The 21,530-nt window shown below is 39.4% G+C and overlaps 2 protein-coding genes across 4 annotated transcripts; one reads left to right on the forward strand and one right to left on the reverse strand.

Annotated features, from left to right (window-relative positions):
- Positions 1–1,227: 1,227 nt before the first annotated feature.
- On the reverse strand, positions 1,228–13,263 carry LOC131307662 (disease resistance protein RPS2-like). The gene is made up of 3 exons (XM_058334292.1): positions 13,041–13,263; positions 2,951–5,881; positions 1,228–1,738 (listed from the first exon to the last, which is right to left on the reverse strand). Exons 2-3 carry the CDS (start codon positions 5,848–5,850, stop codon positions 1,552–1,554), a joined length of 3,087 nt encoding a protein of 1,028 aa, XP_058190275.1. The 5' UTR covers positions 5,851–5,881; positions 13,041–13,263; the 3' UTR covers positions 1,228–1,551.
- Positions 13,264–14,136: 873 nt separating this feature from the next.
- LOC131307636 (disease resistance protein At4g27190-like) lies at positions 14,137–20,468 on the forward strand. 3 transcript variants are annotated; one of them, XM_058334255.1, is made up of 3 exons: positions 14,137–14,265; positions 15,358–18,735; positions 19,854–20,468. In XM_058334255.1, exon 2 carries the CDS (start codon positions 15,586–15,588, stop codon positions 18,703–18,705), a length of 3,120 nt encoding a protein of 1,039 aa, XP_058190238.1. In that variant the 5' UTR covers positions 14,137–14,265; positions 15,358–15,585; the 3' UTR covers positions 18,706–18,735; positions 19,854–20,468. The 3 variants fall into 3 exon arrangements, with proteins under 3 accessions (XP_058190238.1, XP_058190240.1, XP_058190239.1); XM_058334257.1 differs by having other exon boundaries at positions 14,143–14,270; positions 15,374–18,735; positions 19,850–20,468; XM_058334256.1 differs by having other exon boundaries at positions 14,143–14,270; positions 15,374–18,735.
- The last annotated feature ends 1,062 nt before the right edge of the window (positions 20,469–21,530 follow it).

Consider the following 21,530-nt stretch of genomic DNA (forward strand, 5'->3'; position numbering starts at 1 on the left):
ACTCCACCTTCTTATGTTCAAATGGCTAGAGCCCTGAACATCATGCTCACATGGGGCAATGTCGCCCGTTTCCTTGTTTCCTTTCTGAATATGGGGTTCCAGACTCGGGGGTGTTACCAAAATTCTTGTTTTCTTTCCAATCAACGGAGAATCGACGGGAAATTGTATTTGAGGTTTGCTGGAATGTGGGTGTGAAAAGTGGAGTTTGGTTCCTTGCCTTATTTCAGGACTTCTTTGGAAACAAACAATGAAGTGGATGAAGTATGGAAGAAGATTAACAAAATGGACTTTATTAACCCTCAAAGTAGAAGAACAATCAATCGAGATGATTGAGTGAACAATTACAAGTTAGCTCTACTCCTAGAAAAGAAAAGATAAAGGCCAAACAATCAATCGAGATGATTGAGTGAACAATTACAAGTTAGCTCTACTCCTAGAAAAGAAAAGATAAAGGTCTGATTGGCGTTGTTTGTGTATCCTTGAAACTGCTACTAACTTGTTCTTAAATAGGCCTTTTTACATTTGAATTCAAATCTTCCCCCCAAAGTAGCAGTTGAAAAACTCCCTTGATTTCTGATTAAGAACTTCCTCCAACTGCCGATCATGCCCACGTTGAGAAAATTGTCTCGTTAATTGCGGTTATCGTCCTCTTCAATCGTGGAATCATGGGATCCAGTTCCATTTGACACCTGTCACCTGATCGACGGACAAAAAGGCCATAGGAATACGCCACGTGTAGGCCAATCGACGGGCAAGACTTTTTATAGTTTCACCATCGATTTACTTCCATTCTAAATTATTAAGGTGAGTCCATTCCATTCTTCCACTTACCCATTTTTACCCTTGCCACGTGTCGCCTGATCGACGGATAAAAATAGAAATATTAATTATGGTACAAACAGGGGGTAATACCCGTGTCCGTGTGACACTGGATATAGGTGGCTAATGAACGCTTTTCAGATCCAACAGAGAATGCAACAGCAGCAAGAATTCACACTCAAACAAAACACATATGGTGCACCCAGTTATTGCAGTTTCAGAAAAAGAAAAGCAGCCCAAGATATCAAGCAAGTATATGGAGCCGTTGCAAACAGATTCACGAGTTCCATCTCCCCCAAACCTTATCACTACACAAAAACATTCTTGATACAGGAAATGTGTAAGTGGAAGGAAGGGGTAACCAATCTAAGGTAAGCCAAGCCGGAGAAACTGATGAAAGAACCAAAATAAGAAGGGATAGGTGCAGATTGGCACAAACTATGCATAGAGATAAGTCAACTGAAACGGAAACAAACTTATTATCAAAATTATGACAAACATGTAACGAAGACCCCTGCCATGTCTCCAAACTCCTACAAAATGCCTTAAAGTGTGATTTTGTCAAGTTATATACTAAGACCCAATAACTAATACTGTCATGCCAAGACCAAATTTCATTGAACGTTTGATCCCCCAGCAGCAGCTGTTCCCTATAGGCAGAAAGTTAATGACACTTGGTTACCGTCACCATAGACAGTCCAACTACTAGCTGCTATCGGATGGATATCCTGTTTAGACCCAGGGATTTTGTTCAGATCTACCTCTCTTGCTAGTTTCAGGAGAGGCAACTGCTTTCCCCTTCTCTTCTTCTGAGAGCCTTCTCTTGGGAGCAGCCCTAGAAAGTTCTCCCTGGGACATGCGTCTGGATGTCCCCTCGCCAATGCTGTCAATAACACCAGTAGCAGTAGTTGGCATGGTGCTGCACAAGTTGAAGTAAAAAGCAAATCAGAAACGAGTTGACCACTTTCCTAATACACTTCCAAAACGTAATACCAAGACATGGTCTTGAAATCCCAGTGTTTTATTAGTATTCTTTTCAACAAGTAAATTAACGTACAAAATTCGGAGTGAACAAAGAATAGACAAAGTGATTGAGGCTAAAAAAACCAAACAGACAATGATTTAGCTTCGTTTTGTACCCATTTGGTATTAAAGCTTAATGACATCAAAGTTTTGAATTGTTTTTCATCTCTCGGCTTTAATCATAGTCTCAGATTCAACTATCGAGTCAATTTTCTAATATCAAGAAGAATTCGTATTTCTAAGATGCAATTTCATAGTCTCAGATTCAACATACATGATACATTGATGATAATGTCTCATGTGTAGGCTTGAAAGCTGAGACCCTAGTTTGTCTTAGACACACTGAGACACAACTAACTTTAAAAACACCATTTTAACGGTTAAGTTCTAAAGGTCAAAAGATATGTGATTCCAAGACTAACATTATGAATTCAAAAGTTCTCAACCTACAACCTCGAGCTTCCTAAACAATGTCAGATTCGTGTTCAATTTGATCTGCAGATCAGTACTCAGTACCCACATTGGGTAAGCGTTAAGGCCAGGAATGAAATTTGGATTCTACACCCATTACATTAAAATGACTTTAGGTATCAGTACTATGGCACCTAAATGGTTTCAATTTTCAAACAATCTGTAGTTGATAGTGCAGGCCGTGTAATTAGACACGCAAAATCGGAAAGGGAGATGGGACAGATGAAGCATGCGAGGGCACAGCTCTAATCCACAAAAGGCCACAGCCGTAATCGACTCACAATCCCATTAATCTAAAGCTGATAAGTAGAATGCCAAGACCTTATTTATAACGTAATACAGTAATAGGAAGCTCAAAACCCTATCTACAAACCAGCTGAACCAAGTCCCATACATTTCGGTCAGAAAAAATGACATGGGTCTTGAAATTAATGCCGGGTACTTGAGATCAACAAAAATAGTACTCCTGTAAAGCAAATTAAGAGAAATGGATCTCATCAAAAGCACCAAGGGAGTTGACTTCTGAAATATCTTAAACGAATAAAATTTTCAAATGGTAGCTGGCTTGATAAAAAGAAGCACATATATCTTAAGTTACTTTCATTGATAAAGGATATTTCCTAACCATAAGCATTACCTGAAGGTGCAATATTGCTCAAAGTGTTCCTTGACCTCGTGCTGTTGCCAGTGCAACGCATCCCACCAAACTTTATCTGTTTTAATGGATCCCAGATTCAATGCATTATCCTTGCCGAAAGGTAATCTACTCAATCTGGGACATCCATGTATCTCAAGCTCCTTCAAGGAGTGCCACTCCATCGATTCATTTGCACAAATGCTCCTTAATTTTGGCACATTATTAAGTGTCATTTTCTCCAGGTTTGGAAGCAGAAAATCAGACCCCATAATTATCTCTTCAATTTCGAAGCAGTCTTCAACTTCTAGTTGTTGGATTCCCAGATTCGTCTGAACCAACCCCTCTGAAAATATCTTGAACAACATTGGACAATTTCTCAAAACAAGAACCTTGAGTTTGCATAGACCACTACCAAATGGTACATGGCCTTCCCAAATGCTCTTCAACATTGGCAAATTCCTTACGTAGAGTTGCTCAAGGTTTGGCAGTATTGGGCTGTTAGTTGTAGAGTTAATATCCACGATTGTTTCGATTTTACTGGAATTTTCAATCAGTAAACCTCGGACCTCGTTCATGCTCTCAACGAGCTCCATTAGATTCACAGCGTCAGGGTGGTTAACCAATTCAAATGCATCTGCTTTAGCAAGCAACGCTGAAACTTCTGGACTGTAGTTTCCACATTTGATGTACCTTTCATACTGGTAAGACATGGGAATTTGAGGAGAGGTTGAATAGAAACCGATGCAAACTTGAAATGATGCAAAGCAAAGGTCACCTCTCTCGAGGAAAATTCTTAGAATAGCTGCATCGGGAACCCAGATATATGTAGTGGCCGCCTCCACCTTTATGACATCTACTGTCTCATCTGAAAACCGGTACTGGAGAGTGGTCAGTTCTAGGGTGACTATCTTTTCTATGGTAGAATTCAGAATTTCGTCACTGCACTGCTTACGGGGAGCTTTCACGTCAATGATCAACTCCTTCAATGCAGACAGCTTGGAAATCACTTCGCAATTAGTAGCTACCACTGAAGAATAGGTGTCAGGAAATGATACTAGCAAACGCCTTAGGCGGAGCAATTTCTCAAGGAGCTGTGGAATATGTTTTATCCCGCTACCCCGCAAATCAAGCACCTCAAGATTCACAAGTCCTTCTAATTGAGAAGAAAGCTCAGTCAGATATATGCAACCATTTAAATAGAGCACTTTGAGTCTGATCAACTTCGATAGGGATTGAGGTAAGGACACAATACCCGTTCTATAGAAGTCCAGAACTAGGAGAGTTTCCATGTGATTGAAAAATGACACAGGTATTTTTTTCAAGCTTAAATTCTTCTGCAGGAAGAGAGTGGAAAGCACACTAGAATCTGGGCACTCTGGTAACATTTGGAGTTCATTGTCCATCAGAGAGATCCAATTCTTCTCTGACCAATGTTTGATATCTGGGGCTTTTCGCAAGGCTTCCTTGGTTTTTACCATATGTGTATGTTCACCATCATGTAGCGCCACTTGCCTGATAATTTTGTGCATCCTCACATACTCAGTGGTAATACCTTCCTCAAGTAAGGAAACATTCTTAAGATGCTGCAATATGATACGGCCACTGATGCGCAGTTCATCTCCATCATCGTCACTGCCAAGAAAATTTTGAGCACCCCAACAGTCCAACAAACAATCTATGGGGATTTGACTATCTTCAGCATATAAAGCACCATAACAAAAGCAACGCTTTTGTGCACTGTCCAAGTTATTGGAACAGAACTTCAGCAATTCGTACAGTTCCCCCATGCCTTCATGTTTAATGTTAGGCCATTTTCTGAAGTTGTTAAATCCATCCACCCATTGATCTTCACTCTTCCTAATTCTGAAGTTACTTGCCAGCATTTTTAGAACGAGCGGAAGGCCACCACACTTCTTGACAATTTTCCAGGCAAGTTGTGAGATTTTTGTATTCTCTGTAAGTTTTGGATTTTCCAAAACATCATGAAACAATTCCCATGCCTCATTTTCGGGTAAACCATCTACCTTGACGGCCCTATTAACGATTGAGGAGCAGACATGGCCAAATCTAGTTGTCAAAACAACCTTGCTACCATTCTTAGTTTCTGGGATTCCAAGGCAATACAAGTCCAGATCTTGCCTCACATCATCCAAGAGTAGCAAATACCTCTGACCCTCCAACTCTTCCAATATCCTCTTTGCAACTGCATGAGCATCACTGGTGCTTTCAACATCAAGTTTCAGTTTTCTCGCAATAGCCCCTTGCAACTGCTCTGTGCTCAGATTCTCCTTGTTACCCTCTGCTGAAACGTCCAACCATATGACAATATCAAACTTTTCACGAACCTCTTCCCGGTTATTCAAGCTCTGCATTATGGCTGTTTTACCACTCCCCACCATTCCATGGATCCTAATCCCTTTAACTTTGTCTTTCCCTAGGAAATCCAATATCTTATCCACATGCATCTGAAGTGTCTTAAATTTATGGATTTCTGGTGCGGGCATCAATTCCACAGGTTTTGGCGGAGGATCAACCATAACTTCTCCCAGTTCATTGCCCTGCTTCAAAAGAAGGAGAACTCTTTCACACTTATCTTTCATGTCTTGGCAGAATCCTGAACGTTGAGGAAATTTCCATAATCGTGAGCGCTTCTTTTCTAATTCGTATCTCGTTTCAAGATCTCGCATTTCATTCTCAATCTTCGTCACCATGGAACTCCATTCAGTATAAGCATTAGTTGCCTTCTTGTTCTTGTGCCTCTGAAATCTGTTCCTGTAATCATCCCTTTTAGCATGAAGCATTTTCAATGCATCATTTAGATATCCATGAATTTCATCCAAACTGTTTGAAGCAGAAATTGTGCCCTTGAACCCAGTATATAACACTGGAACAATATCCATTAAGCCTCACTGTGCATCAAGAAACTTAAATCTGTAACAAAAAAGTAAAAAGACGGAAGAAAAAGTTTTGAGTAAGTAACTGCAAGATTGGAACAAAAGAATCAGCTGGAATTTCCAATGAACTGATAAAGCTTAAACGGTAACGAAAGAAGTACATTTGTACGAAGAAGGGGCCCTTGATAAGGTGAACTCTTGATAGGGGGAGGATATTTATCTGCCATATTGTTATTTATTGGACATTACCAAGTAGTTTTAGTTGTTTATTTAGAATTTATCCACTAGATAGTGGTGTTAGGTTGTCTTATGTTCATTAGTATTTATCCTTCGGAAGACCCTATTTAAAGGACTCATCAAATATTGTTTTGATTTATGGATCGTTTGAGTACTGTTGTGGATGCCTCCTAGATGTAGATTTCTAAGTGTTAAAGCATCGAACTCCAAACCAATTGACAAAGAGTGGAGAGGCCGTCCAGGCTCATATACTAGTTTTGGAGTAGATAATTAACCGATGTAGGACAAACTCCAACACTCCCCCGCACGTGCAACCCCCGACTCGCACGTGGAGAGACAAACAAAGAATCCATAACACTTGGATCACAACAAATAATTGTGCACTTATGGCAAACACTTCGATCACAACAAATAATTGTGCACTTATGGCAAAAACAAGGGGAACAAATTCTCCGAAACCATGTTAAAGCATCAACTCTAAACCAATTGGCAAAGAGTGGAGATGCCGTCCATGCTCATATACTAGTTTTGGAGGAGATAATTAACCGATGTGGGACAAACTCCAACACTAAGGTTCCATAGGTGCGGATTCCTAAAGCTTTATTTTTCTTTATCTAATTGTGCTGCATTAATTCTTTTGGAATGAAGAACCAACAGTACATAGATATTTTAGCTGGAAGTATGATTCCCAATCTTTCATTGGTTGGCCGGAAATTTGGGCTCTTTAATTCAACTTATTGTCAATTTCCACATAATTAGCATGAAATAAATCTGAAATCTACAGAGTCTTTGTAATACAATACCTACGAGTCAATGACTACATAACAATATCTTTAGTTGTTTAGCTTAAATAGGGATCTGAGAATTTGGAAAAAAAGATTGGAATAAAAAAGAAAATAGTGTTACTGCACGAGATGCACAAAGTCACACTCTAATTGGTTTTTAGGTACCGGAGGTGACTAACACCTATCGTAATTCGTCAGTGTAAGGAAGCCAAATCAAGGTGATTATTGCCATATCGTGCGTTTGCTATAGACATTTAAGTGAGAAAAGCAAAACATGAAAATTGTTGCTGCTTCCACTTTGAATCTGCCCGCGCCAGAGATAGATAACAGGTGGACCAGCTCGAGGGCCAACTATGTATCAAAATGGAAGCGGTCCAAGATCCATTACAAGCGGGACCGAGGAAGTGTCCAATTTCCAACATCCCCCTACCATCACTACAATTAATATTATTAAAGCTCTCTGGCTTCGTGAGGAAGATCCCTCCCACCGGAATCTGGATCATCATGACCCCTACGTCCCAGCTTCTAAAGGCGATAAAATTTTTGTCCCAACCTTACTGCTGGCATTTTGCTTTCTTGTTTTCTTTCTAGTTAAGCATATTGTGGAAACTAAAGATAACTTCTTGAGGCATGTTACTCCTATGAGTGTCAGCTGTCAAGCTACAAACACCCCCCTTTTGGGAGAATATGATATGCACCCCCTAACATTCACCAAAAAGAGGCACAACATTCACCACAAATAGGCGTAACATTTTGAGGCAAAAAGAGGCATAACATTTCATCATAAAGAAGCGGAGGCACAACACCTATACAAGTGCATACCATATGCAACCCCAACCATAAAAAGGCATAACATTCACCAAAACAAGCCGTAACATTTCACCTAAGGAGGCATAAAATTCACCAAACATAGGCATAACATTTCCCAAAAGTAGGGGATGTGTATTGAAGCATTTCCCAACAAAAAGGTGGCGATAAACGTTAGTGTCTCACAGCTTCTAGGATCTAGTCAGCGAAAACTTGAGCTCACAGACAGGAGTGATTGTCTAGATTTTGTCATTGCCTTTGTCATAAATTTCCTGAGTCTATATTTCGGCCAAGAACTATCTATAAAATTTAGATTCCATTAGCGTCCACCTTGTGTTTCAAAACAACTTTTTAGGATAAAACTATTCTCTTTTGGACACAACTATTTTCAAGCCTATCTTAATCTGAATAACCTCAAATTATTGGACAAATGGTGAGTAAAATAAGCAGATGCACACCACCCATCAACCTACCTACGAAACTAGACTACCCTTACTTTTGTAACTGATACAATACAATTCTTAAGGGGAAACATTACAGTCGCTACCCTGCAGTCCTTAAGGGCATACATTACGGTCCATGCCCTGCAATCCTTAAGGGCATTGTTAGAAAAACAAACTGACATGTTCATTAATAGCTTGGGCAAAGTCCACTTTCACCCCATGTGGTTATCGCCATGTGCGGATACCTCCCTCATAGTTCAAAACTGACCACATAACCTACCTGTGGTTTTGAAAATGTGCGGATAGACCCCTTGTCGTCATGTTTTCCATCCATATTAACGGAGGTGTATCTCACATGCCTCTACAATGTAATCTGAGTCGTTCATAATGTATTAAATAAAGAATAGAATATCTCTGTAAAAAAAATCATCTCAATCATCAATAACCCAATGATCTAATTTTTAGTCAATTCAAATTTGAAATTTTAATTTCATAATAAAATCGATTCGACCATGAGCTTTTCATTTTTTTGATTGACTTGAATTTTGACACAGATGTAGTACTCATCAAAATTTGCAAAATCAACGGTTTTGATTCAATTTCCGTTATAGGGATGGTGTGATTAGATTTAAAAAAGAAGAAGAATCAAGGGACATGATGAGGGTATATCGGTCTTTTAATGTGTGTCCGTTAATATGGATAGAAAACATGACGGCAGAGGGTCTATCCGCACATTTTCAAAATCACAGGTAGGTTATGTGGTCATTTTTGAACCATGAGGAGGGTATCCACACATGGCGATAACCACATGGGGTGAAAGTGGACTTTGCCCTAATAGCTTGGTGTTAGGCTCACTTTGGTGCTCGTCAAACTCGTTGGATATCGTCACTGAATGAGCTCGAGCCTGATTTACAGCCTCATTTTCTAAAGAGTTAAACCCGAGCAAAGGCAAGCTCGGCTCAACCAAACACAACAGATAATGGGAGCAAATAAAACACATTGATAGTTTCTTTTTGACAATCAAAATGCCCAAAGAAGATGAAGAATACAAAAATCGGTCTAAGGTTCAAGGAAAATGTCATATTTAAGCTTTCTATTCCCTAGGAGGCCAAGATGCCTCATGGATCTCTGTTGTGTCGATGTAGGATACGAGCCCACTAAGTTCAAACGACGATATTCTTCTTTCTCCGATATTAAGTACCGACATCTCCTCATCTGCTCTTCGGTGCCTACACAGTTTGTGTTTGGATAGTTTGCATACATGAAAAAACACGCAAATAAGTACTTAAGGAAGACATGAAGCTCTGCAGTGCACATGGTTTCACATGGACTTGCCAAACTTTCAATTCAACACAGGCAAGACATACCAAGGTACTTAGCAGAGGCAATTGCCCCAACTACATTTTTAAAGTACATATTTCACCAGTGGGTAGTCATGCTCGGTTTCCAATTTGCCCTTCTGATGCATCTTTAAGTTCCTATTAGACCTAACATTAACATGCCTTAACTTCTCTTCTAAATCGCCGTCCCTCTGCTCCCGATCTGTCTCCGAATCTCTCCCAATTTGTGGAGTGATTTGAACCAGGAAAAGAATGTGCAAAGAATTTCTCTACACAAATTGGATGGTATTTCGTTGTAAGAAATAAAATTTGTTTAACCAAAATCAACAAACTAGTACAGAAACAGGATACAGGAAATAGAGACAGAAAACTGAAGCTGGCAAGAACAAAAACCAGGAAAAAAAAAACAAAAAAAGAAATCCGGAAACGTAATTCTTACAGCACTTGCAGAGTTTTTAGAATCAGAGAACAGAGAAGTGACCAAGTCTCTTGCCTAGCACTATGTTTTCAAATAGATTCGTCCCCGCAAAGGTGCATATGAACTCTCCTAACATTCCCTCTCAAGATACCATGGTCGACAAGAGGGCCAGTGACTGATGAAGTCATTAAACTTGGGCATTTTGAGAAATATGGCTGCAAGTGGACCACACATAAGCATGTTGGGCCCGAAGTGCCCTCGTGGATTTGGTTACACAATGTCACTCCCTGCGACCGCTCTAAAAACAGACTTGCGGGTGCAATGTCGAATGCCATAAAAGACTTCATTGAAACATTCGCTAACACCAATTGATTTTAGGAGAGATGGTGGAAAAGCGGTCCGACAAGTGGTATCAGAGCCAGAAAGTCATGGTTCGAGTCGCGGGAGCATCATCGTGAGGAAGGATTGTTGGGCCCGCAGTGCCCCCATGGATTTAGTTACACAATGCCACTCCCTGCTACCGCTCTAAAAACAAACTTCTAGGTACGATGTCGAATGCCATAAAAGTCTTAATTGAAGCCTTCGCTAACACCAATTGGTTTTATGAGAGATAGTACAAAAGCGATCCGACAAAGCAAAAGTGCAATCTGTGTGCCTGCCGAACCAACAGCAGTGTATTACTGGTCTCTCAAAACTCTATGAAGCACTGACACTCCCAGAGGCTACATGTCCTCGTGTCCGACTCGGGGGGACACATCAAAATACTTATGGGACATGCCACGTGGCATGTCCATTACATTAAATTAATTTCTTTAGGGGGTAGGATACGTATAGGGACACGACAAGGGTTAATTGTGCAATTTTTAAAATTTTTTGGGGGCTAAATGTGTATTACTTCTAATATTTTGGATTCAAAGTGTGATGTGATGCTTGCTTATATATATTGATTCTTCATGGTTCTAAGTATGACTATGTCTCCACTGGTATAAAATATATCTATTATTCATTTATTTTTGTCATACTTCCTGCAGTGTCTATGTGCCATTTTTTTAGAAATCTCATCTTTCATATCTGTATCTGTATCTGTGCTACAAAGAGTCAGGACTCAGAACTACAAAATGCATGTTCAGGCACATGAGAAGTTGAATTAGTGAATGGAACATAAAATTTTTTTTGATCCTGTGAATGGTGCATAAATGAAACTACTATTTCAGGTAAAACCACACCTGCTTGAAACCGATAAATAGACACAATTGGGGGTGACAGAATAGTTTTAAATAGCAGATTGGAACTGTGTCGCGGTAGCGGTACAGGTGTAGCGGTAGCGGAACTATCGAACAAGACGTAATTGGAATTGAGTGTAGCGGTCATGAATATTTTAAAATTAGTTGCGGCGCCAAAGCACCTGAAGCAGTTGTGTAGCGGGTAAAATATCAGATAACAAGCGATACGTAGCGAGAACTGGCCAGTACAAATGTGAATTTTGGATAGCAACAATATAGGGGGTATAGCGGTACCAGCCGAAAAAGTGCTATATAGGCTGGTTTTTAAAACTATGGGCGATCCGTAGCGGGAACGGGCAGTACGAAATGTGAATTTTGGGTAGCAGGGATATAGGGGTATAGCGATACCAGCTGAAAAACCGCTACGTAGGCCGGTTTTTAAAACTATGGGCGACAGTTATGAACGGGCCAAATGGTTGGATCCAAACAGGCACAAACCGGTATGGTTGGTAACTAACTGTAACCAACAAGCTCCTAGAGTAGAAATATAATTTATAGGAAAGAAAATTTAATTAAATAAACTTTTCAGAAAAATGAATTATACTTTTCTGAATGACCCAAACCTAACTAGGTCCGGTCAGACTGGCGGTAATTGGCCAAGCCCAAATGAGCCTCGGTCCTCCCTCTATACAACTTGGGTATCCCTTGGGGCCCAATCATAATTCCAATATCCAGTCTGGGATAGTCAAGAAACATTTCCCACTTAACTGATGTGGGATCGAAGCTAGCTAAGAATCACGAATACAAGCATGGGAAACAGATACGACCCGGACACACCTCCCAATACAAGCATGGGAAACAGATACGACTCGGACACGGGTGCATGGAACACAGATACCACCGACCTGGCCACGCAAATACATTATTTTCTAAAATGTAGACACGGACACGTTGGAAATACAACCATGAAACATATTCAAATATATGTTATGTATACATATCACCATAATAATATGTCCCGAATTTTATACTAGATAACATACTACAAAGTTATGAAAAATCTAGATGGACACAAGACTCAAAAATTCCTTAAAAAAGAAGTGCACGGTTAGGAATCCTCAAGAAATTCTTTAAAAAAGTTCAATTGAATTTATATACAATTAGTTGTTAAGAATTACTATCTTTCCAACTTTTTACACCATAGTGATAAGTGAAATTACGAGATATTGATAATCACATGTTAGCAAGTTCAATCACATATTTATTCTTAATCATAAACGTAAAGAAGTGTCGAGCACATGGAAGAAAAAGTGTCAGTCCGAATTAGGAATTTGGTTGTCTAACAATGAACCCTACAAAGGAGCATCGGACACCTATCTAAGAGGGTCTGAGTAACACGGGACACGCCACCTCCTTTTTGAGTGTCCCTGCTTCTTAGGAAGCTAGTTGCACTCCTTCGTTTTTTTTTAATAGGAAAAGGTAAGAGAGTAATTTCACTTACAAACTCCACTAGGCAATTGCTGACTAGAGAAGGGTATCAAGACCCTCTTAAACACACTCTTAGTCACACACTCTTAATTTGTTCAAGTGATGACTTTCCAACTCAATTTTCCATTCACCCGTAACCGGTTTTGAGCAACAGAAAACAAAAAAAGTTCCGACCTCAAATGGCGTGTGGTTCCCTCTTTGATCCACAACTCACTTGTGGAAACCCGAATTTTCCGACATCTTTTACCCCAAAATCATCCAAACACGGCCTAACTATTAGTCCACTGTTCAAACCCATCAAACGTGCAAAGTCTCATAATCCGTCAATAAACCATCAATTTGACACACAGTTAACAAGTAGATATATTTATCACAAAAAACAAGTAGGTAAACAAGCAAATTTTGAAGAAACTGGAAACTATCAGAGAATACAGTAAGGAGTAAGGGGCTCATACCTTGTTGAAAGCATACAGAACACAGGTAGTTACGAAGAAGAGAATCAACCCTATTCAAAAACACCAGACCCAGTTGATCTTCTCATCCTCATTTGGACAATTGGATCTTGGCAGAGTTAGGGGTGCAATCCATCTGCCAATAAGAGTCTTCCTTTTTGTTCCTTTTTTTTTGGCCTTCAATGGGATACTATTCTTTTTCTTTTCTTTTTTATCAACTTGATTGATGATACTATTCTCCATTCCACAAAAGTCTTGACTTAGTCCTCTCAGTCCACTGCTTGACTACGGTTCCTGGAAATTGCGTGACAGTTGCAGTAGCAAGTAGTATCATGCCCATAAAAGAAGACCAGGAATGGGTCTTAAACTCAGACATCTTCGAAATTTGGCAACTTCTCGGACAGATCGCAAGAGAGAAATTTTTTGTGAATGTCTGGTTCTAGCATAGATGACTTACCTTTAATCGGACCGGACTTGGCAGCTTTAGCATAGATGACTTACCTTTAATCGGACCGGACTTGACAGCTTTTTGAGGCTAGGTTGCAAAAGAGAAATCTATTATGAATCTCTTAATTCTAGCATAAATCTCCTAATTCTAGCATAAATAACCTACTTTTAACCGGACCGGAAAGATTAATAGTCGAAGTGCGCGTAAACTGAACCGGACATTCCTAACCATTGAACCAAGAAAAAACAAGATATACAAGAAAACTTATAGGTGTTTGGAAGCCCCATTGAGCTGATCCCACCACTGCGAGATCGAAGGAGTTGTTTTCAGCATTTGCGGTCAAGCACATGGGATGATTTTTCCCCAAAGTTTCCACGTCAATTCTTGCTTTTCCTTTCTTCCTAGAAAAGACTAAGGCCCGTTCCAGAACCGCTCTTAAAAAATAAAAAATAAGTAATTATTTTATATTTTTAAATTTAAAAATAATATAAATAAAAAATAATTTTTTAATTTTTTTTCATCCTATTAAAAATCTCAATGAGATCTATCAAACAAGATTCATTATGATAGAAAAATTATTTACATAAACACATTATTTTTTGAGCTTAAAATTATCTTTTTAAAAAATAAATACACCGTTCCGGAACGGTGCTAATTGAAAGCTAAAGATACACAAGAGGGAGGGAGAGAGAGAGAGAGAGAGAGAGTTGGAAGAAAGGAGCGACCTGAGAAATTGGGGAAAACTCTTGTTGATACTGGAATTGAAGCTTCTTCTATCTGGTAATGTTTTATACTTGCTTTTCTATTTTATCTCAGAATTTCGATGGTAGGTTTCTGCACTTGTTTTTGGGGTTTGAATTAGTACTTGTTAAAAAATAAGTACTTGAAGTTTGGGTGGAATTCTGATGAACTCTTGATGAAACTTGTTTGGTTTGGTTTTAAAAAAAAAAAATTCAACTCGAAAAATACTCATTACACTGCTTTCAATTATTAATCTCATTTCTTTCTCCACTCTCCAATTATTATTCTCACTTCTCACTATCTTTCTCCCCTCGTTTCTCTAATCTCCAATCATTACCTCAATTTCTCTCTACTCATTACTCAAACTCTAAAATTCTCAAAAATCCATCAGAACACAGCATTAAATCTTGCACAGACTAGAATTTTGACGGATTGGTAGAAGTTTTTTAGAATTTTTACTGGAGGTTCATCTATTTCCATTGTGTATGATGTTGAGAAATAACTGAATTTCATAAATTCTACTCCTTCAGACTCAATTTATTTGTTCAATTTGGGAACTAGTTTTTCAAGGGAACATGATCATTATTTTCAATAATTCTACAATCACAAACACATGCACGCACAAACTCCCTCACATTAAATGTGGGACCCACAAACTCTAGGTCCCACACTTGGGAATTTGTGTGTATGTGTTTGTGGTTGTAGCACCACTCCTGTCTGCAACCCATTGAATGTCCAAAATGGGCAAACATTTTAGGAGAACTTAAAGTAAAAAAGGAGTGGACAAATAAATTGAAATGGAGGGAGCATAACATTTCAAAACCAAGCTGCTGCTAGCTTTTTGCAGTGCAAATTTTAGTTTGATTTTTCCAACTTGAAGAATACTTGCCAATCTTGAGAAATTATGGAATTAAGGTTATTGTATACTTCTAGCTTTTGTGTTCAAAATTTCAAGGCCATGTGGATTTTTCTCGGAAGTTCACAGACTACTATAACTCTGTCAACTTGTTGAATTGAAACAAAATTATTCGCTAACCTTATTAACAATATTAGGGCACCTATAAAAGTGATATAAGGTTGGGATGATTTGAATTGAATCTAATTCGCCTTTCTGCTGCTTGTTTAATCTAGGAAACACGTGTGAAAGCGGTGGTGGTTGGAGATGGTAGTGATGGTCGTCGTGCTAGTTCGGGCACTTAACGTTTCCAAGGGAGATGACAAAAGGGCATAATCTGGGACAAAGCCACATTAATCTTTTTGTGGTTTCCTTTAAATAGGCAAAAACATTCATCAATGACAAACAAATCTTAGCTTTGTTTAAATATATATCAGTTGGGATTTGACACTGGCTGAGAGACCATGGATTCGAATTTGAGTTTTGATGGCCTAATGGAGTATAGTCATGACTATAGGGACGACATGATGGAGAGTCCCGAAAGAGAGAACCTTCTCAGCCATGAGAAAGAGCACAAAGTCATCTCCGAAACATCCCTGCACAGTTGTGTGACAGACCCCATAGCGAGTTCAAATTTGTTCCACTTGGACTTTGTTGTTGAGGTTTCAGATAGGATAGCTCCACAATATGAACTTCCAGAAATGAAGCACAAGGCTGAGCTATTGAGGAAGAGAGTCATGGATTGCAGGCGTAGGAAGGACTTATTACACCTCCTCTTGTCTTACCCTATGAAACCAGAAGCAGAACAGCCTGACTTTTTTCTGCTATCGAAAAACTTCACCAGTATAAATCAGAGTTGTGAAAGACTGGATGAGATTGTGGAGTTAAGTATGACTCCTAGTACTCACTTACATGAGAAACTGGAGTCAGTGGCAAAGGATGTTGACAACTTTGAATACTGTCTGGATAAGTACGGTTTTCACATGAATCTCTATCATGCAAGTTTAAGACTGCTTTCAACAAGTGGACTAAAAGAAGCGCTTGCCTTGGTATGCGAGGCAGAAGAGCGGCGCCGTTGGATAATAGATTCTGCTGTTCGCCAGATTACATGCTGCATTAAGGGTGGCAAACTTTCAGCTATAGGGATTTCTTGCTATGCGGGGATAGCAAATGCAGGGATTCTAACAAAAGCCTTGGAAGATCTACCAGAGATTAAAAGCATGTTCGGAGCCATCATCAGAGCAACTGTGTTGCCATGTCACAATGTCCGTGAGGTCCAAACCAGCATTGCACAAGAGATAAATAGACTTGTAGGAACTGACCTTTCACTACCACTCACACCCTATAAGTTCTTACTGTTTCTGCATTCCAGCAATGAGAAGATAGATCTACGTGACTTCAAAGTCCCCGAGGATGGGTTTGTAGTGCTTACAGCTCCAGGCAGTAACGTTTATCAGACGATGCCAGTGGATCTTGAGATCAAGATGGAGGATCATCTGCTGCCTTGGAAGTTGTTCTGGGTAAATGTACACTATTTTGATTCTTTCCGAGAAATCGCCCTCCAATTGATTGAAGCATGTCACGGCCATTTACTTGCCATCGTTCTACTTGCAAGGGCCTTAAAATCTGTCACTGATCTGGTGGTTTGGAAACTCGCGCTTGAGGAATTAACATCGTCATCTGAGCTCCCTTCTCCAATGGAAGATACAAGTGAAAATGTCATGGTTCGTGTACTGAAGTTTGTTTGGGAACACAAGAGCACTGTCACTAGACATTGCATAAGAAACTGTGCTTCAGTTATGACAAAGGGTGGAAAGCACAGTATGTCATCATTAGTATCCTCTTGGATCCGTAATGATTTGATAGAAACAGAAGAAGAAGGAGAACATGTTCTCCGAGATCTTATGGATTCCTTCTTGTTAGAGGAAGTTGGCTACAATTATACTCATATGAGAGGAGAAACCAGAGACATTCTATTCAAACACTTCATTCCTCATTTATGTCCTCTTCACGTTTGGAAAGAGGGTTCGGGGTTATCAGAAGCACCAGAGGTTGCAGAGTGGGACGCAAAGGTGATAAAATTGAACAACAACGAGCTGTCCGAACTACCAGAGAGACCAAACTGTGCTGTTCTAGTTAAATTGTTTCTGCAAAATAACAATGATCTTATGGAAATTCCTCAGCTTTTCTTTGATTGCATGCCTAAGCTTCAATTTCTAGATTTATCGTATACGAGCATAAAGTCTTTGCCACCATCCATTTCAAGGTTGGTTTCACTTCAGGAATTCCTTTTGAGAGGCTGTGAACTCCTCATGGAGCTGCCACCCGAGATTGGGGAACTCTCAAATCTGCAAGTTTTTGATCTTGAAGGAACTGAGATTATCAATCTGCCCCATGAAATGGGAAACCTTACTAAGCTGGAATGCTTCAAAGTATCCTTCTATGGTTATGGAAACAGCTTTAGAGAAAGTAAAAGAATAAAGAAAAGGATACCGATGGGGTTTTTAACCCGCCTTGAATCCTTGAAAGAATTAAGCATTGATGTGAATCCAGATGACGAAGAGTGGCTTGCCGATGTTGCTGATTTTATACTTGAGCTGCAGGAATTGAGAGGGTTGGTGACTCTAAAGTTGTATTTGCCTGAAATTGTGCTGTTGGAGGCAATTAAGTATGTACCGAATTGCAAAATTACAGCCGGTCTCCACAAGCAGCGTGTCATATCTTGTCTACCACATGCGGTGCAAGAAGAGTTTGAGAAACAGAAAAATTACCTCAAATATGCAAATGGCAAGTACGTACCTACTGAGATTCAGAACACACTCAAACGTACCGATGCTTTTTTCTTAGATCGTCATTGGACTGTGAAGAAGCTATCTGAATTTGGAACTGAAAATATGGTTGACCTGAAATTTTGCTTGTTAGTGGAATGCAATGAGCTTCAGACCATTATAGATGGTAGAGAGCCATGTGAGGATGGAGAACACTATTGTGGTTCAGGTGTTGCCGAGAGACCGGTACTGGAATCACTAGAATATTTGGGTGTTTATTGCATGATGAATTTGAGGAGTATCTGGCAAGGTCCAATCCGAAAGGGCTTTCTAGCCAAATTGAAGTCCTTGGCCTTGCACAATTGTCCCAATTTGACAACCATATTCACGACAAGCTTGCTTGCTAATCTGATGGACTTGGAAGAGCTTACAATTGAAGACTGCCCCAAGATCAACAGCTTAGTAACTCCGGAATCATCCAGCTTTGAATCAAGTCTGTTTCTCCCGCGCTTGAAGAAGATATTGCTTCTTGACCTACCGGAATTGGGTAGCATTGCCAGCGGACTATTTATTGCACCGATGTTGGAAAAAATTATCATCTATGATTGTCCAATGCTTGTAACTCTTTCTCCCGCTGAATTCTCCAGTAGCAATTTAAAAATGATCAAAGGGGAGATTGAATGGTGGGAAGCATTAACGTGGCCAGAATCCAAGTGGAGTAGCGAACGTAAAGATCTTATGGCTAGTGTCTTTGTCGAATTAAAAAGGGATGCAAGTTTGATGGATCAACTAGCAGATAATGGAATTTCACCGTAAGGAAAGATTTGCAGCTGTCTTAGCAGCCAGGTAAATGTCTCACTCTTTCACTTTATTGATGGTGTATTATTTACTGCTCAGAAAGTATCTGTTTTGATCTACTCCTTGTCAACAAATATAAGATTAACCACGAGTTGGTACCACGTCTGATATGGTAATATTTTACCTGAATCAGTCCCTCTTACTATGTGGTGCCCCTTAAATGCAGCCATGGTCATAGGGCAAGGCCCAAGAGGCCATTGCCTAGGGCACCTGCAAAACAGCCAAAAGCTAAGGTCCCCTGATATTATTTGTCCTTATTCTAGGTAGGGTAAAAAAGGCCCAAATCTATTATGTTCAATTGGGTATCAAAAGTGTTACTCTTGGGTTCTTGTAATGACATGTAATTTTTACAGTTTTGTACTTTTGAGTTCTTGTAATCATAAATAGTTTTTGTGGTTTTGCCTTCCATATTTTATTTTTATTGATGTTAACATGTGTACTGTGGAATCTTATTTCTTGAAAATGTGGAAGGGCCCCCATTTTAAGGAGTCACCTCGGCCCCCAAAAAACTCGGTGACAGGCCCTGCTTAAATAACGTGGTTGGCTTAGTTAGGTATCACGTCAAATGATACCCAAAATATGGTAACATAACAGTATTCTTTGTTTTACCTTGTATACACTGTGGATGATTAAAGTTCCTTTCTATCCGAAACTCAGTGTCCTTATTTTGGCTAAGCAAACTTGAATAGTCTTTGTTTCTTCGGGATTATTCACACCAAAGAAATGTATAACAGCATTCGCATGTATGTGACATGGTGTACTGAAATTTTAACTTCTTGGTATTATTAACACCTTGACTACTGCCAATTGGGTGGTCTTTGGTGGACGACCATTTCTCAGGCAAGATAACAGAGGCATCCTGCCTCCATATGAAAATTTCCGGGAGGCTTACATTGACGAATGATATGTTTAATATTTGATTCAGGGCTGCATGTCTTATTCTGTATTTTTCCCTGAAATGTAGAATATTGTGCGAATGAAAAAGAGAATGAAGCACAATCATCTCTCCTCACACATTTCAACATATCAAAATTCAGCTATATTATTGTACTCTCTGGGCTGCATATATATTCTTACTGCTTTTTAATTTGCAATGGGCAAGACAGGTCGTGACAGCCGATGAAGCCGAGCTTGGAAATTTTGGCTACCAATGGCAATAGCCACAACTGATAAGGTCTCTTTATCCAGAGCTGCTAGGATCATAGCTTCAGCTGATTTTCTGACTCTGAATGTCCATTTGAGTACCTTCAGGTTGCTCGTTTTCCATCACCAAAGAGAAAATAAATGTTGGGTGTGCTTCTTGTTTTTTGGTCTGAACTAAGAATTGATTTATCCTTGATGTGGCTTGTTGTCATTCTTATTAGTACTATATTTTCTAACCAAGTGTCCGGACGAGTTTACACACATCTCAGCTAATCCTGGGGCGTGTAGCTAATGATCAGGCAAACCTTCAGTGTGATCTATGTACTAAATATTTATTACTCTACTGTCGTACTAATGCTACGACTACTTTTGTATGTGCTTCATGGGTTGGGGATGCATATGTTTGTGTGCTTATAATTCTGTCATTCACGCAGTCAATCCCAAGCCCGGAGAAACAAGTAGATCCCAAGATATATGTCTATGTTGTTTGTAGTCTTCTTTGGAACTTTTCTTTAATTTTCAACTGTAAACTTTGTTCGTTCCTAGATACTTTTAATGAACTTTGTTTCTTCCTAGAATATTATGTTTGTTGAACCAAGCAAGTTTCATTTTCCAGCACTGCCCTTTGAACCCAGCTCCAGTTGTGGCAAAAATTTTGAAAGCCTGGGAGGACTATTCTACCATCCCTTGCCAGGAGGAATCGCCGGAGTGGGCCTCGCGTGCCGTCAATACGCATGATTGGTTTCCGCCGGTCGGCTTCCTTAGACCTTCCGCGCCTACAAGACCCAGCCCGAATAGGTCTGTTGGTGGTCTTCACCAAAAAATAAACACGAATAATCAAATCACGAGAACAGACCAAGATTTTACTTGATTCAGACAAATTTGGTATTTTAGCCAAATTTGCCTCCTCTATGACAGATCCACTTACATCAAGTAAATCATAGCAGATATTCCACAGTTATCCAAAAGTAATGAATTTACATATAGTGGATTGAAGCGCGGATATCTCGCTTTCTTTAAGAAGATTTGAACCCTTTGCAGTTGGTAAAACTTGAACCACCACCGATGCAACAGAATTCCCGTATGGCTTTTCCCTCTATGATACAACAGCCCCACTAGTAAGTCGTGGTGGCTCTAATTACCGTGCACAAGTAAATTAGAACCCAAGCTCCACCACTAGATCACCCTAACGTTTTGCTTGTTATTCTCTCTACAACAATAATATAAAGTAGATAATATGAAAAAAATATTTCAATGGATGTTCATGTATTGTGCCTAAAAAATTATTCTCTCTACAACAATAATATAAAGTAGATAATATGAAAAAAATATTTCAATGGATGTTCATGTATTGTGCCTAAAAAAGATTACCCAGTGGAGAAAAATCGATAAATTCACGATTAGCTTTTTGACAAAATGCGATGCAGTGGAATATAGAGTCATTTTATACTCTTGATGCATGTGTAAAATATGAAAAAGGGCGAAGTACTATCCATGTCTATCAAAGGGGGATTCACGAAAAACATTCCAGATTTAGGTGCTATCCTTCGTAGAGATGCATCATGAGTATCTTCTTTGTTCTCGTAGTTTACTTCTTTGCAATGTTTTCTCTGATCCAAGTTCATTGCAGGGAATCTAGA

The sequence above is a fragment of the Rhododendron vialii genome, chromosome 11a (genome assembly GCF_030253575.1).
Source record: "Rhododendron vialii isolate Sample 1 chromosome 11a, ASM3025357v1".
Taxonomy (NCBI): Eukaryota; Viridiplantae; Streptophyta; class Magnoliopsida; order Ericales; family Ericaceae; genus Rhododendron; species Rhododendron vialii.

Excerpts from the sequence above, each read along its gene's own strand:
- LOC131307662 (XM_058334292.1), bottom strand. The coding sequence starts at position 5,850 with ATGGATATTGTTCCAGTGTTATATACTGGGTTCAAGGGCACAATTTCT. Across the intron at positions 1,739-2,950 it reads GAGCAATATTGCACCTTCAG|CACCATGCCAACTACTGCTA; the intron begins GTAATGCTTATG and ends CAACTTGTGCAG.
- LOC131307636 (XM_058334255.1), top strand. The coding sequence starts at position 15,586 with ATGGATTCGAATTTGAGTTTTGATGGCCTAATGGAGTATAGTCATGAC.